At 33.5% G+C, this 15,674-nt stretch overlaps 2 protein-coding genes across 2 annotated transcripts; one reads left to right on the top strand and one right to left on the bottom strand.

The window, feature by feature from the left end:
- Positions 1-3,626: 3,626 nt before the first annotated feature.
- LOC133288556 (G-box-binding factor 1) lies at positions 3,627-9,529 on the top strand. The gene is made up of 12 exons (XM_061486338.1): positions 3,627-3,895; positions 6,625-6,755; positions 6,848-6,895; positions 6,996-7,085; positions 7,176-7,265; positions 7,463-7,629; positions 7,727-7,784; positions 8,015-8,063; positions 8,145-8,377; positions 8,579-8,656; positions 8,809-8,934; positions 9,012-9,529. The coding sequence occupies exons 2-12, from the start codon at positions 6,699-6,701 to the stop codon at positions 9,060-9,062; spliced, it is 1,047 nt and encodes a 348-aa protein (XP_061342322.1). The 5' UTR covers positions 3,627-3,895; positions 6,625-6,698; the 3' UTR covers positions 9,063-9,529.
- A 540-nt stretch (positions 9,530-10,069) lies between these two features.
- LOC133288581 (HVA22-like protein k) lies at positions 10,070-15,515 on the bottom strand. Its single transcript, XM_061486378.1, has 8 exons — positions 15,389-15,515; positions 15,011-15,069; positions 14,816-14,913; positions 12,452-12,503; positions 12,112-12,175; positions 10,867-10,962; positions 10,565-10,637; positions 10,070-10,475 (listed from the first exon to the last, which is right to left on the bottom strand). The coding sequence occupies exons 1-8, from the start codon at positions 15,419-15,421 to the stop codon at positions 10,351-10,353; spliced, it is 600 nt and encodes a 199-aa protein (XP_061342362.1). The 5' UTR covers positions 15,422-15,515; the 3' UTR covers positions 10,070-10,350.
- Between the last annotated feature and the right edge of the window lie 159 nt (positions 15,516-15,674).

Here is a 15,674-nt window from a genome sequence, read left to right as displayed (position 1 = left end):
ATTACTCTCAAAATTTTGGTCTTTGCTGACTTACAATTATGTTGATGCATTTGTGATTAATCCTTGTCATTTGACTATAGAATATATAGAATTAGATCATCATAGCTTATCATAAGGGTTATGTACAAGCTTCTATGCTTCAAATTCTTCACCATTTCGAGTCCAATAATGAGAAAGGGGAATGGATGAGGATCATGATTATTTATGAGCAAATCAATAATAATGAGAGCGAAAAAATATTGGGATAAAAAATGATAAAATTATTAATTTGTGCATAAATAATTAAAATCATTAAGATCATATTAAATAACATGCATGATATAATTCACGATTTCTCTCTTTTGTAGCTTGCATGAAGACATAATTTAACTAGTTTAGTGAAACCTAACACCTACTCTCTCTTTTTTTATGCTAACTCCTAAAAGGCCTATTGTCCTTGTGTTTGGACTGTGCCTAATAGGCTTTAGGCCTTGTTTAATACTTTTTGAGCTAAATTGCTCGTATCCACAACAATATTTATAGTTTGGAGCCATAATTGGATGAGATTTGAAGCGTTTGGACAATTAGAAACGATCTCAAAAGTGAGAATGAATCTCATCCACGTGGAGGACTTTGATTAACAAATACGAAGATCCTATAAACAACGGTAACGATCACAAACAGAAATATGACAATGTAAGCGAATTTTTGTTTTTTGTTTCATTTCTTTCTCCTACTGCTTTTTTAAGGATTTGGATAATGAAGAGTGAAGGTGCAGAATTGTAATTACTGAGGATTTAAAATTTTAAATTATGTAACCAGCGATAAAGATCATACGCCCACATATGTATAAATTATAAGGGATAAGATATTCTGACACCCAAGTTATGTTACACCCATGTGACACCCAGTCAATCTCACCGTTAGATCGCTTATGTTGATCCAACGGTTATATTTATTTCCATCTTTGTATGGTCATGATTTCCCAAATTTAAAGTGAAAGCATTAAATATGGGAAATCATAACCATACAAAGGTAGAAATAAATATAAAATATTAAATTTGGGAAATCATGACCATACAAAGATGAAAATAAATATAACCGTTGGATCAACATAAGCGATCTAACGGTGAAATTGACTGGGTGTCACATGGGTGTAACATAACTTGGGTGTCACAATATCCTATCCCAAATTATAAAAGCCATTCTCTTTATTATTTATTCACAATTAGGATCATATAGTTTATGGGTAAACCTATTATCATGTAACATAATCTAAAGCATTTTTCCTACTCAAACAAAAATCACGTGAGTCCCATACATATAATAAAAACAAAAAATAAAAAATGCTGGTGCGGAAACCAAGGGTGAGTAGGTAAAAATTGTTATATCATGTTACATAATATTAGTTTTCCCCATAGTTTATTCTTTAAAATCTACTTTTCACGTTCAAATCTATTTTTATTTATTGCTTACGTATATACAGAGACTCAGAAGGTAAGCGCAAGTCGGAGTGCTCAAAACTAGGGGTGTAAATAGGCCAGGCTAGCCCAGCCCAGCCTACAACCCGACCTACATTAAGCCCGGTCTAGCCCGGCCTTTCAGAAAAGTAGAGTAGGCTTAGGCTTATAAAAAAGTTTTTATAACAAATAGGCCATAGGTCAATTTTGTCAAGCCCGGCCTACAGCCTTGTAGGCTGGCCTATTTAGTTTATTAAAATAAAATAATAAAATAATATTTATATTATGTGGCAAAGTACCAATACCAACCCTAATTTTTATGTGCACCGCCGCTTCTCACTCTCGGCTTCGTCTTTTACTTTTTGTTGGTTTTATTTTATGAAAGGAAAACTTGTCTAATGTCTCCAAATTTTACATGTTGTTGCAGCTTAATACCATGGAGCAATGGGTACCTTGCTGGATTATGATGTTACTGATGAAGATCTTTCAATAATACTCTTTTTTCCCTTGTCTTGAAGGTGGTTTAAAGATTTTTAGATGAATGACATTCTCTTGCAGACTTTTTTGGGTAAAACTCTTGTAGACTTTATTTCAGCATCTAGTAATTGTATTTTTCTTATTTTCCCCATTTCTTTGACTTTATTCCTCTATGATATACATTCTAGAGCTGGGGTATTATATTGACTCTTTCTTGTTTGTCATTTTTTTCTTATGAGAAGTACTAGTGCATGCATGAATGGAACTTTCTTTGCTCTATACAATTATTTTTTTTGCTTAGTATTTACAGTGGTAGGCCTACAAGGCCTATAGGCCATGTCAGGCTTTCTTATTTTTAAAAATGGGTCGGGTTTAGCCTACAAATAAAGCCTTTAATAGGCCAGTAGGCCAGATAGGCTGAATTTTTTTTTACGTAGACTTGGGCCAGAAAGGCCATAGCCCAGCCCAGCCCAGCCCATTTACACTCCTGCTCAAAACTAAGCCTAATTTCGCTCGAGAATAACTAAGTCGAGTTTGAGTTTAAAGAATTAAACTCGATGTAATTTTTGATTGGGATTGAACTATACAGTTTGACCTAACCGTTGTCATTTAAAAAGCTCTAACTTTATAAATGTCATTTTAGATTCTAACCGTTAATTTTCATCAATTAACGGTTAAGATTTATTGGGTCAAATTTATTAACTTTATAAAAAACAAATGGAGTTAGTTTAAAATTGCATGCCTCACTTAACCTATCCAACACTACAAGTTCTGGTTTTCACAACGTTAATTTTAAGGTTTGTGATTTTTTTTTTAAAATTAATAACAAATCATGATACTTCGTTATTGAAATTAATATATTATGTATAATATGATAACAATTTTAATTAATATTTTAAAAAATATATCTTTTATATGTTTATCATAATTAAATGAATTAGTTCAAAAGAAAAACATTATATTCTTAGCATAATTAATTTTATATATTTGATTATAACATTAAGCATTAAAATTAACATTATATAAACTATGCATTATCATTTAAAAAATTAAAAATAAAAGCCTTTAAAACATTCTAAAATTTGATAACAATATCATATAGTATTAAAATTAGTATATTTTGTCTAATTTTGGCCCGATCCCAAACCTAATTATAACTCAACCATATCTAAGTCTATATCTAAAAAATTAGTCGAATTAGGCCACATTGAGAGTAACTAATAAGTGATATTTGACACAGTAAGAATTTTCTATGGCGTGCGGCGTTAGCACAACAAAGAAAAAGAAAAAGAAGCAACGCAGACAATGAGCGGAAACCGGAGGCGAAGTACCGGACACGAATATATATGGAGAGAGATAGTATGAGTGTGTGCCAGCTGGCCTGGCATTCAATACCACACGCTAGATGAAAATAATAAATGAAAAATAAGAAATTGAAAAAACAATAGTTAATAATGTTATCCTAATTCCTAACTAACCACAAACGCAAATAGTTGTGTGATGAGTCACGGTGTAAATTGCAATGGACCAAACCTAATCCAGTAAGACATTGACAGCTGTAATCCTCTTTCTCGAACGTGTCACGCAGAAAGCCCCAAACCCAACCAAACTCGCATTCGTTGGACCTTGCCACTTCCTTCAACTTGAATATGTTTGTTACGTTTGATTTGATTTCGGTTCAAGTTTCACGTAAAGTCCTTACCATACTACCATTTCGTTCCTGTCCTGTCTCTAACATCTAAGAGGAGTCACACAAATTTTGCCACGCACTCTCTTTCTTTCTTTTTTCTATTCTGTGGTCTTTGTTTGTTATACCGTACAAAACCAAAACAAGACCCAAAACGAAACAACCTGTTTGGTTCCTTACAACAAACCAAAACAAAGCAAAGTCCTTAGTTGAACTTTAATCTTCCTTGTCCATCCCAGTTGGACTTCCACCTCACCGTTTTTCGCCATCTTTCGTAGCGCCATTGAAACAGGTCACTCCCTCTCTCTCTCTCTCTCTCTCTCTCTTCTATTTTTCTGTTAATTATTATATATTTATGGGACAGTGATGTTGGTGCGTTGTGCTTAGCTAAATTAGTTTTCTTCTTTTGTAGCTTTCTCTTCATTTCGGGATCTCAACCCTTTTCAGCTTGAGTTTGGTTTTTGAAATGTGCACTCTGACTTTCACTTCATTTTTCTGCTTTCTTTTCTTTTGGTTATTTGATTGAAATGAATTTCCGTTTGCTTCAAATTCTGCCCTCTCAGAGAATTCCGATTTTGCAATGATTTCATCTTCTGCTCTTCCTGATTCTTCGCTAATTGGTTGTTAAATTTGTTTGCTGCCGTTTGTTAATAGTCAAATTCTATTTAATTAGTTTGTTTTTTTTAATCCTCTCCACACGAGAATAGTAAGCGGAAAAAGAAAGCTTTGAAGAATTATGATTATTTCGATAGAATCCCATTGTTCTTATGTTTGCAGCAATGCTCAGTTTATTTTATTGTAATTATAGGCTATAGCACCAATTTACTACGATTTGTCTTTGACGTAAGGAGTCTATGATAGGATTTGGTTTGGTTTGTTTTGCTGACTCAAAAGCGGAATTAAAAAACAGCAATGTGAAATATTAAATACTAGCATAATCTTACGGATAAGAAGGCGAAAAAATGGAGGAAAACTACTTTTGGGTCCGTTTGATAAGGTGCAGAGAAGACATTCAATGAAAAAACTACTTTTGGTGTCAAACTTTTTGATATCGATGTTATATAAAATGAAATATTCATATAGTTTCTTTCCTAAATTTATTTATTATTTTTTTTGGAAAAGTTCTTTCTTTCCTAAATGTTGCAGTCACTAATCATCTATGATTTAAAAAGAAGTTAGCATGTGTACTAAAAAAAAAAGAAGAAGTTAGCAGCGTACTCTTTCTAACATTTTTTTAAGGGAAACATATTTTTCTTGCTACAAGAGATAAAATTAGGATTAGAGAATTAATAAAGGATATTTTAAGAATTTTATTTATTTATTTTATAAATTTTATTAAAATACCTTTTATTAATTCACTCGATTTTTAAAATAACATAATTTTCGGATTGCTGAATATAACTTTATCTCCTAAGTTTTTTTTTTTAATAATACTCTGTATTATTGGATTATGTTATATACTTGTTCTATAAATAAAAAATAAAAATAATAAAAAATATTTGGAAAAATTGTATTACTAGCAATTTTTGAAAACGAGAGTTACAACGATCAAAAAATGGTTAAAGCGGGATAAGGCCAAGGAGGGTACGACGTCTCATCCCTATTAATTCCATATGTTTATGCTACCTATATAGATGGTAGGTATATAGTGAAAAAGTTTGGAGGTTTCTATGTTACTATAGTAAGTGGTGTACAGTAGAAGTATTGTTAATCTTTGGATTTTTCATCTGAATTCATGAGAGATTCTTGCATAGACTACTCAGCATAATTTTCTGTTGATTGAACCAATAAAATATTGTCTTGAAAGGTGAATTAAATCTGAAAACTATAAGTTAAGCCAAGTACATTTAAATACCTATATTGAGTTTTAGTTTTCTGTTTTTTTTTTCAAATACAACTAGTCTTGCATCTTTCTTCCTAAGCAATTTCAAAATAAATATATGATGTGACTAAGTGATGATTTGTCAACAAATACAAGATTTTTTTTAATTCAATATACAATAATAAAGGCAAACTAAATAGAGGCACCATAGAATTCCCCTAATAAAATCCTTATTTTAATCTTGATATTGCGCTTAACTCCACATAAGATGACTTTAAGCACGATTGTCCTGATAAATAATATCAGTATAATCAGTCCGTAAGTAAGATACAATCAACTATAAACCTAAAATCACATCACTGGAAATTGCACTTATATATGTGAATACAAACATATATATATATATATATATATTTGAGTGATGTTGCTAAGTCAGGAAAAACTTGAACATAAATATATTGTCTCCATGTCTCTTTCATGCTTTCCTTTTGTGAATCGGATTCTTATCATCCTATTTGTTGCATGATAAGACTTAGTCATGGGTAAGCTGTTATCTCTTGTCCATTTGCTAATCAATGATTGTGTTTAAGGGGTAACCATTTCAAGTGAGGCTCAGTATTACAATTTTTTTTTCTTTTACTCAAAATTATTGAACTTAGTTTCTAGAATTGTAAGACGATCTTAATACTTTGTAGTTGAAAAGTCACTCTGTTAAAAAAATTCCTTTCTTTGCTAATACTATTTGTTGATTGCATTAATTTTCTGGTAGATAAAGTGGAAATGCAACTAATTGTCATATTTTAAGTTAGTCAAAATAGTTTTTAATTTAAACTTGGATTCTCAGATTTGATCACTAATGTTTTTTCTCAGATTCTGTTTTTGAAGTAAGCCTATTTATCTTAAGACCTAGAGCATCAACCTTTCCAATTAAGAATTGTTGTTGGACCATTAATTCAAATCTCATCTAGAGAAGGGTCAGCTTTTCACCCTCCTTGATGATATTAATATATTTGGTTCTAAACAAAGTGCTTAACAATTCATATTTTGGGACAAAAGATCTTGAAAACAATATGCTAAACTTGATTAGATTTGAAAGTTGCTGATAATTAATCTGAGTGCTACTAGTGATATGTTATTTTATATCTTTATTCAGTGGTGTTGTCTGACATTCGTGCTTGTTGATATAATGACTTAAACAGTTATCAGAACTTGATCTGATCACAAGTCTTTTGGTTTGGTGGCACTGAAAGGGAAGTTTTTCTGAGTGATCTGGATGGGAACTGGAGAAGAAAGCACGGCTAAACCTTCTAAACCAACTTCTTCTACTCAGGTTATTTCTTTACTATCACCCTTTACTTTTTTAATTCTTCTGGTCCTTTGACCTACCTCCTTATTATCGTTTCTGTTAACTATTAACTATAGATACCGTTGGCACCTTCGTCATATCCTGATTGGTCAAGCTCCATGCAGGTTGGTGTAAAATGTGATATAGACTTTCTAATCAAACTTTTGTATTTGTGAAAGCTCAGATAAATAATTTTGGTATCTAACATGTCAGTTTCTCATTTAGGCTTATTATGCTCCTGGAGCCACTCCCCCTCCTTTTTTTGCCTCAACTGTTGCTTCCCCAACTCCACACCCTTATTTGTGGGGAAGCCAGGTATATATATCATATTTCATTTTTAATATATGTTAGCATACTCTATGTCAGAGAAAGTTCACATTTACAATTTTTTCTATTTTTTTTCAGCATCCTCTAATTCCACCATATGGTACTCCTGTTCCATATCCAGCTATGTATCCTCCTGGGAGTGTCTATGCTCATCCTAGCATGGCAGCGGTATCCCATCTTGCTCACTCTAATCTCTTTACCCCTCAACCCCTGGGCACAAAAATGTGATTTCTCTGTAATATTTACTTATACAAAATAAATTGACATGCTTCTAGGAAACTTTAAATGCTAGGTCTGTTCTAGTTTTGCATTTCATTTATAATGTTCGCTTTTTGTTCTTTTTGGCTTTTTAATTGTTTTTGTAGACTCCAAGCGCCATACAGCATGGTGCAGAGTTTGTAGACAAGGGACCTAATGAAAAAAATGGGGTTGCTGCTAAAAATCTGAAGGGAACAGCTAGAAATACTGGTTCCAAAGCAGGAGACAATGGAAAGGCACGCTCAGGGTCAGGAAATGATGGAATCTCACAAAGGTTTAGCAAGCCACTGGTTAATTTTAGATCTTTTTTAGAGTTTTTTCTCCTCAGTTTGCTTCCTTAATATCCATTTTTTACAAAATTTCATTAACAGCTCTGAAAGTGGATCAGAGGGATCTTCAGATGCCAGTGATGAGAATTCTAACCAACAGGTATGTCACTGTTTATCATCGGTACTTGTGCTCTCACTCGGTTAAAGTAAATTACTAAATAATAATAACCTTCTCGAAATCTACTTGGCTCATTCATACTCTACACTTAGCTGTCTCTATTACTTTTAATTTTTTTGGTAAAAGTCTCAATTGAACTGGTTTGATTGAAAGAATGATGATCTTTTTTCCTTTCTGTTTCCTGCAATCTCATAAGTTATATTTCTTTATAGGAATCAGCTACAAACAAGAAGGGGAGCTTTGACCAAATGTTTGTTGATGGTATGCTGCATCCTTCTTCATGATTAACTTTCTTTTTTCATGGTTGCTCAAACAATTTTATGTTTGGGGGAACCTTTTCAGGAGCCAATGCACAGAACAATTCTGTGGGTGGAATTTCTCAATCTTCCACGCCTGGAAAGCCTGTTGTGTCAATGTCTGCAAGTAATCTTAATATTGGAATGGACTTATGGAATGCATCTCCTGCTGGTGTTGAAGCTGCAAAAATGAGACATAATCAATCTGCTGCCTCGGGAAATGTTGCTCCTTCAACCATAATGGGACGTGAAGTCGCACTTGGTGAACAGTGGATACAAGTATGGTTCCCACATTAGTTTTTCTTAAAAATTGTTCTGAGCATGTTTTACTTTTTTTCTTTCCACAGTTAACATTTTATTATCTTCTTTAAGCTTATTTTAATAGACCAGAAAAGCATTTTAGTTTTGTTGATACCTTGTACTTCCCATAGATAGGTGTCCATTATTGTATTACAACTTTGCATTCTTTCTTTTTGGTAGGACGAACGTGAGCTGAAAAGACAGAAGAGAAAACAGTCTAACAGAGAATCAGCTAGGAGGTCAAGGTTACGCAAGCAGGTATTTTGGAATTTCTACTTCATGCCCCCTTGTTTAAGTGTGAAACTAATTGCTAGGTATTTGTAGGCTGGAAAAGCTATCTTTATTTGACTATATTCAGTGCTACTTTATTACAACATTTGGATGTGTTTTTTATTTTTTGTTCCAACCAGGCTGAGTGTGAAGAGTTACAAAAGAGGGTGGATTCACTGGGAAATGAGAATCGAAATCTGAGAGAAGAGCTTCAGAGAGTATCTGAAGAATGCGAGAAGCTTACATCTGAAAATAATTCTATCAAGGTAAATTTTCCTGACCCGACCATGTTGTCATGTTACAACCTCAAATCGTATCATCTGACTGCAATTGTTGTCTGCAGGAAGAGTTGGAACGATTGTGTGGGCCAGAAGCTGTTGCTAACATTGAATAAATCTGCTTTTTATTATCATGCTAAAGGCAACCATAAACTCCTAGAAGAGCAAATTTGCAGCTGGGACTTGATCAATGGCCTAATTGAGAATAGGATATAATTTTTCATTTTGTTTACTAATCGATACCATTAACCCTCAATTGTGATTCCCCTGATGTTTTAGACGCCAATTGTTGTAATGTTCATCTGTGCGGAAGAATAGATAAATTGTAGGCTGATTGAGCGCTTACGCTCAGAATTTAGTTTGGCAACTGAAGCAGCGTGTAAGTTTAACTGTTGACCCACTTTTTTCGTGTAGTATTTATATTTGTGCTGACTGAAGATGCAGGGGTTCCTATCGGAAGTTAGTCACCATTGCCCATCATTGGAGTGTTGAGAATCACTGCGGTGAGATCAGTTTTACCTATGTTTTTTTTCCCCTAACATCAATTGTACCTAATTTTACCTATCAAATTCACTTTAAGTACTCGTGTTTGAACTTCGAAGACAACTGAACTCAAATTTAGTGAAAGCTTTCACGAGAATTTTTAAAATCCATTGCTTGGCGATTTGCATCATAAAATAATGATTTTTATTTTTCTCATTTTTATTTTTCTCATGTTGCATGAAATAAATTATTTCATGCAACATACAAAAAAATGGATAAGATTTACTTTTTCATTTTCTCTTTTTTTTATAATGGATCGTATTCACTTTTTTATGTGTTACATCAGACATAATGTTTCATGCAATATAAAAAAAATAAAACCCTAAAATAATTTAATCTTTGACAGCTTTTTCCTAAAATTTTATACAATGAGCAAGATAAGTATTTTGTAAAATCCATGTTGCAAAAGTAACTTGTAATGAAAAAATATAAATGTAACTTTTTAGCAACCAACTGTATGAATAAGACGAACTTCCAAATTCAAATGTTGATACGTTTAGTGAGGTTGAATAATTCTGGCTCCTTTAGTGGAATCCTATCGTTATCCCCCGGTTTAAAATAATGGGATGTCAGCGCGGAATTGTAAGTGTGATATACCACTATAAAACGTGTTTATCAACAAAAATATTTACAGCTTCAGATCTTTAAAAAAGCAGCAAATCTTAGAAAATTTATCTACCACATCCTATCAAGAGAAAGCTTCCGGTTTTTTCAATGAAAAAAATTTAAAAAACGTTTGAAAAAACTAATAGAAGAAAGCAACGTCGTGATTGATGCACAGGTTGGCAGAAAGTTTAGACACTCTTATTCCAAGCAGACTAATGGGCACTCTTTGTGACAGCACTCATCAGTTCATGAGTCTCAGCGCACCGAACTGTTATTGTTCTGGTCCGGCTCAGCATCAGAGGACACCGGGAGTTCATTATCAGCTGGATTATGTTGCAGCGATCTATTTGAATCAGTAGGGCCTCTCAACATTTGATTCGCTGACCCGCATAAAAAAATTCAAATCGTAGTTTAGTAACTTAAATAATGTGCAGTAGCTATTGCAAAGCACAGAAACGTGATGTTTCACCTGACCGAGTTATCTTTACTACCATGCTCCTGACAAACTGTATCTCTGTTTGATGTGAACTGACAAGTTTGATCTGCAAGCATAACAAGTCAAACTGTGAATACAGTTGTCCTTAAAAGGTTAAAATGAACGCTATATTTGAAAGAGGATCCTGAGCATGTTCCCTTCTGTCAGCTTTTGGCAGGTTAATACCAATCAATTTAATACTCGGAAAATAAAAAATCTATTCCTGGATTTCGCCCTCTTTGATGGGATCACGAGATTCTTCTTGATAAAGTCAAAAAGAAATGTATGGGGCATACCACTTCAGAATATGCATGGCCTAAAACTTGATCAATTCTCGCTTGATGCCTCAACAAGAAGGGGCGCAGGTGGTTCACATATAACTGCTTTGCTCCCTGCTTGAACGCAAGTAGTTTGTCAGCAAAATAACAGAACAGAGTTGAGGTATTAAAGAGACAAATTGTCAACCATAGAACGTATTAAACGGAGAATACAATATAGTGCTGTTAATAACATGAAGATAATGCAAAATAGGACGAGGGAGGATAAAAAAATTCTAATAACTTAAAAAAAGGGAAAGTCCTTGGAGAATTACAAGAGACAAAATATCCATCCAAATCTAGGAATCAACTTACAACTACAAGAATATTGCAAGAGACACACTGATTGTTCTTCCATGGTCTAAAAATGTTTTTAACTATATGGCTATCAGAGCTTCATCTAGCCTCAACACTTACCAATTATTAATCAAGAAGGGCATTTGAACAAAATTGTTTTTGGTAAAATTTTGAACTATTACATGTAACAAAATTCACACATCTTACAGTTTACACGATTAGATTTACATCTACAGTGTCATATCAAAACTTTTATGCAGAAATCCACATGCAATCCAGTGCTTTTGCGTATTAGCTGTCTCTTTTTGTCTCTCTAATAGTTGTCCATAAAGAAATTATAATGCTCTCATTTTCCTAGAAAGAAAAGACAAATATAAAGTAGAAGATAATGATGAAAATTTCAACATTTGCAAAGAAATTAATGCTATTACAATTGTAAAAAAGACCTGTATTGAAATTTGTCTATTACAATTGTAAAAAAGGTTCCGTGTATTGAAAATTGATTCCAACAATGATACGATACAACATATATACACACTACATGTGAGTGAAATAAGGAAACTAAATCAATCCTAATTAAGAAGGAAAGAAACTGATCCTAATTGATTGTGATTGATTCCCATAAATAAGGAATTTGAGAACACCCCTAATATATTGAAATAATAATTACTCAGATTTTCCACAAATACACTTATCAAACGCACGGTGAACTGCTTTTTAGCAACAAAAATATGATAACCAATTCAAGGTAAAAGAAAAAGGAAATGAAGCGAAAAAATATGAAGAGGGGAAATGGCATAAGGACAACAAAGAAAAAAAGGAAAAACATAGGGACATAAGATAGAAACATACAAAAAATAATTCAATTACAGATGGTTTGAAAACATCATTATAGATTCAACCTCATCCTGAGTCTTTATAACTCACACTGGTATATGGAAGTTGAAGCCAAACAAGAAATGCGAACTTCAGGTGATAGTACATAGGAAACCTGCAAAAAAATAAAATAAAATAACAAGCGATTTGGTTCCCCGATTAATTTGGAATAAAGATGTTGTTCATGTACAAGCAATTTAGTTCATTATGAGTCCCACAAAACTAATAATCCCGATAAAAGAATGAAAGGATACTACAACCATGAGATAGAATCTTGCTAACAAAAAGGTAGTGTATCATTTGTTTAGAAAAAAAAAAAATAGACATCTGAAAATTTCAGGGGAACAACCCCATACAACCAACTAAATGGATTAGGATGGGAAAACTATACCAAGAAATAAGCTTGTCTGTGAATACTTCGATGATGCTGAATGAGCCATAGGCTGCAAATATCAAAAGAGAAAAATTATATTTAGTACAATAGAATATGGGTTGTGTTTAGACATGGTAATGCAGAGAGATTGAACTCAAGTATCGTATTGGAGGAGGGAGGGGGACGTTTTAGACATCAGGAACTTTATATCAGAATAGGATGTGGTGTGCTAGCTATAGGAAACAGTAATACTTAAGCAGTTAAGGGTAGAAATCACAGTAAGTCCTTTATTCTGGAACAAATTTGACAATGCTCAGGAACAAATTTTTATCAACGGCAAGCCCAATGACATGCAATCTAGAGTAAAGTAGGATGCATAAAAATGGAGGGCAGGGGCAGATAAAATTCTATTAATCTCTCAAGATGGAAAATTCAACATAACTGGAACAAATAAATCAGAAACTCAATCAAACAAATATTTAGAGATTTCAAACAAATACTTTAGAGATTATTAATTTGATCAAGTCAAGTCCCTCTATAACAAAAGTGTCAACATGATGTATATAAATCATAATTTTTCCAGATTACATACATCTCGTCATCCTGATAAACAAGATTTTCATGAAATGGCTCCCCAATTGCTGTATTGTCACCAAGCAGAGAAATATATAAGATCATACTACAATTTTATGTCAGAAAATTCATTATGTACAGAAACTAACAAGAGTTTATCATGCTGTATAAATCAAGTGGTAAGTTAAAATCTTTTTTCATTATAATTTTTTGAAACAATTCTAATGTTGGAAATCGTTAGAATATATGGAAAGATATGTCAAAATATCTTCATTGCATCTTAGAATAATATTAAAGTATTTTAGATCATCTCTTAGGGTTGGTTTCCATATATCAATATATTTCATGATTTGGATCCTTCTTTAATTAGGATTTGAAGTATAATATTAGTATAAATAAGGATTAGTACTTTGTGGTTTGTATCAGATCATGACCCGTCCTTCATATCAAACCAAAATCAATATTATATTATTTAGTCTTTATTCTCTCTTTTTTCATCCCTACATATTTTTTTATAATTTCAACATGATATTAGAGCGATGCCATCTTCCGAGACCTGTCCCATCACTATTCCACTGCCGGGTTCCCTAAAATATGAAGCTCCATTTTATTTCCATAATTATTTTCTTCTTTCAGATTAACAATTTCCCTTGTCAAGTTTTCTTTACGGCATCCTCTCTATATCTCTCCACCACACTACTATTAGTATTGTTGCTCTCTTAGTCAGCGAATTTTTTCCTCATTGCCATCATCTTCTCCAAAATCCTTAGATCAGTTCCGTGTTGTCTCTTCGGTAGCCTCCTCTCCACCATTCAATGACACTCCTCCTCCAAATTGGCCGATTCCCAGTGGTCTACGGTCCAACCAACCTCATCTTGCTATTCGACAACTTTTGCAGTGACTTCTTTCTATCAATGAGTCATACAATAATAAACTAGTAACGAATTGGCTGTGATTCATACCAGCATACCATTGTGAATCATACCAATAGTGATTTCTCCTATCTCACAAATGAATCATGCCAAGTGCCAACAATATATTCTCCATGGCTATGATACACACCAGCCTCAATTTTAATTTTTTTTGGCCTCCTAAGTCCTACTGTGGTTTGAAGCTTTAAAATGATGTTCTTGATGAACTCGGAGAAGTTTTAGTTCTTGCTGAGTAGAAATGCTTGCAAGGAAAGATTTGCTGATAATCATTCCAACGAAGTATCTTCTTCATTGGTCATGCAGCAGTCCAACAAGTTCTTCAATCTGATGATCATTTCAGTCATCCTGCTGAGTTGCTTTTCCAACAATGCTCAACTCTTCGAAGCGTCCAATGTTGCTGAGTTACCTTTCCAACTCAGTTTTTCGGAGTCCAAATTATAGTTTTTGGTTAACTTCCCATTTTAAAGGGTTCACTTGTAGCAAGCTTAAAGCTTAGTAAGCTTTAGCTTGGGGGAGTATTAGAATATATTAAAAATATCTCATAATATCTCGATTGTATCTTAGATTATTTAGTCTTTATTCTCTCTTTTCCTCCTTCCCTACCTAAATCCCTATAATTTCAACAAAAATAACAACTCATGAGCAAACAAGGAACCTCATCTAACCTTTCCTGTCATTGAAATGTAGTAACACTAGATATGTTCTCCGACCCCCCTCCCTCCCAAAAAAAAAGAGCTAGGTATATCATAGCCATGTCAAGCAGTCACACCCTCAATCGCATCATGCAGTCATTTAGTAGAGTTACTCTTTTTTATCTATTTTAGGGGTGGTGAAAAGAGATCAAAAAAGGAAATGAAAAAGGTAGGTTAATTTGTACCTGCCCAATAAAGAAGACACCTATTCTGAGCATCTTGATCTCTATTTTCTATTGCCTTGAATGTAGAGTACACAGGCAAAGCAATTCCGACAGAACAGCTGCAAAAACGGAAGGATAATAGTTAAATAATAATTTTAACCACAAACCAGCTTAAAATTAGAAGTGGCGGTAATAGTGAAATGAAAATTATGTGACCATGCTGTCCGAATTACGACGTTGGAACCAAGTGGACAAAGAAGCAAACGGAGTCCAACCTGCACCAAATAGTTCATACATCAATTTAAGTATGCATTTTACATCACTGATAACAGACAATGAACCCGGTAGCATAGTACCTCTTATAAAATCAATAGCTAATCACTATATTTCATATTACTTTGATATTAGCAAGTAATAAAAGAATGTTTTAATTATAATCAAGACTAGCAAGTGATAGAAATGTAGAATTTGGTGACGCTGTAGAAACTGAGAACGCGATTATAACAAAAAGAAATGCTGGGAAGCGGAATCAAAACCCTAGCTGAAGACAAAACAGCGGGAAATATATTAGAGAAAAAGAAAATCATTGCCCACCTCGCCTGTTATGTTTGATCCTAGGAGAGCCATTACAATTCCCAAGCCACCATTCCCTTCCTTTCCAACACAGTAAGGAAATTTGGGTGTAGTTTATGCTTTAAGGTTTAATAAATCGTAAAACACCATCGCAAAACAAAAAAGTTGAACAGAGGCCAGAAAGGCTGGGAAAAACCAAAACTAGGGCCCAGCCCAAAAAACAACAGGCTCCAGCCCAAAAAATAACACGTCTCCTTGAAGAAGAAAAAACAACAAGCATCACAGGATGGGGAAAGGATAATGCTTT

This window comes from Gastrolobium bilobum, unplaced genomic scaffold (assembly GCF_033153095.1).
Source record: "Gastrolobium bilobum isolate Gb01-03AN ecotype WA unplaced genomic scaffold, APGP_CSIRO_Gbil_v1 utg728, whole genome shotgun sequence".
NCBI lineage: Eukaryota > Viridiplantae > Streptophyta > Magnoliopsida > Fabales > Fabaceae > Gastrolobium > Gastrolobium bilobum.
The sequence above is the reverse complement of the archived record's forward strand: the minus strand, read 5'-3'. Positions and strand labels throughout refer to the sequence as shown.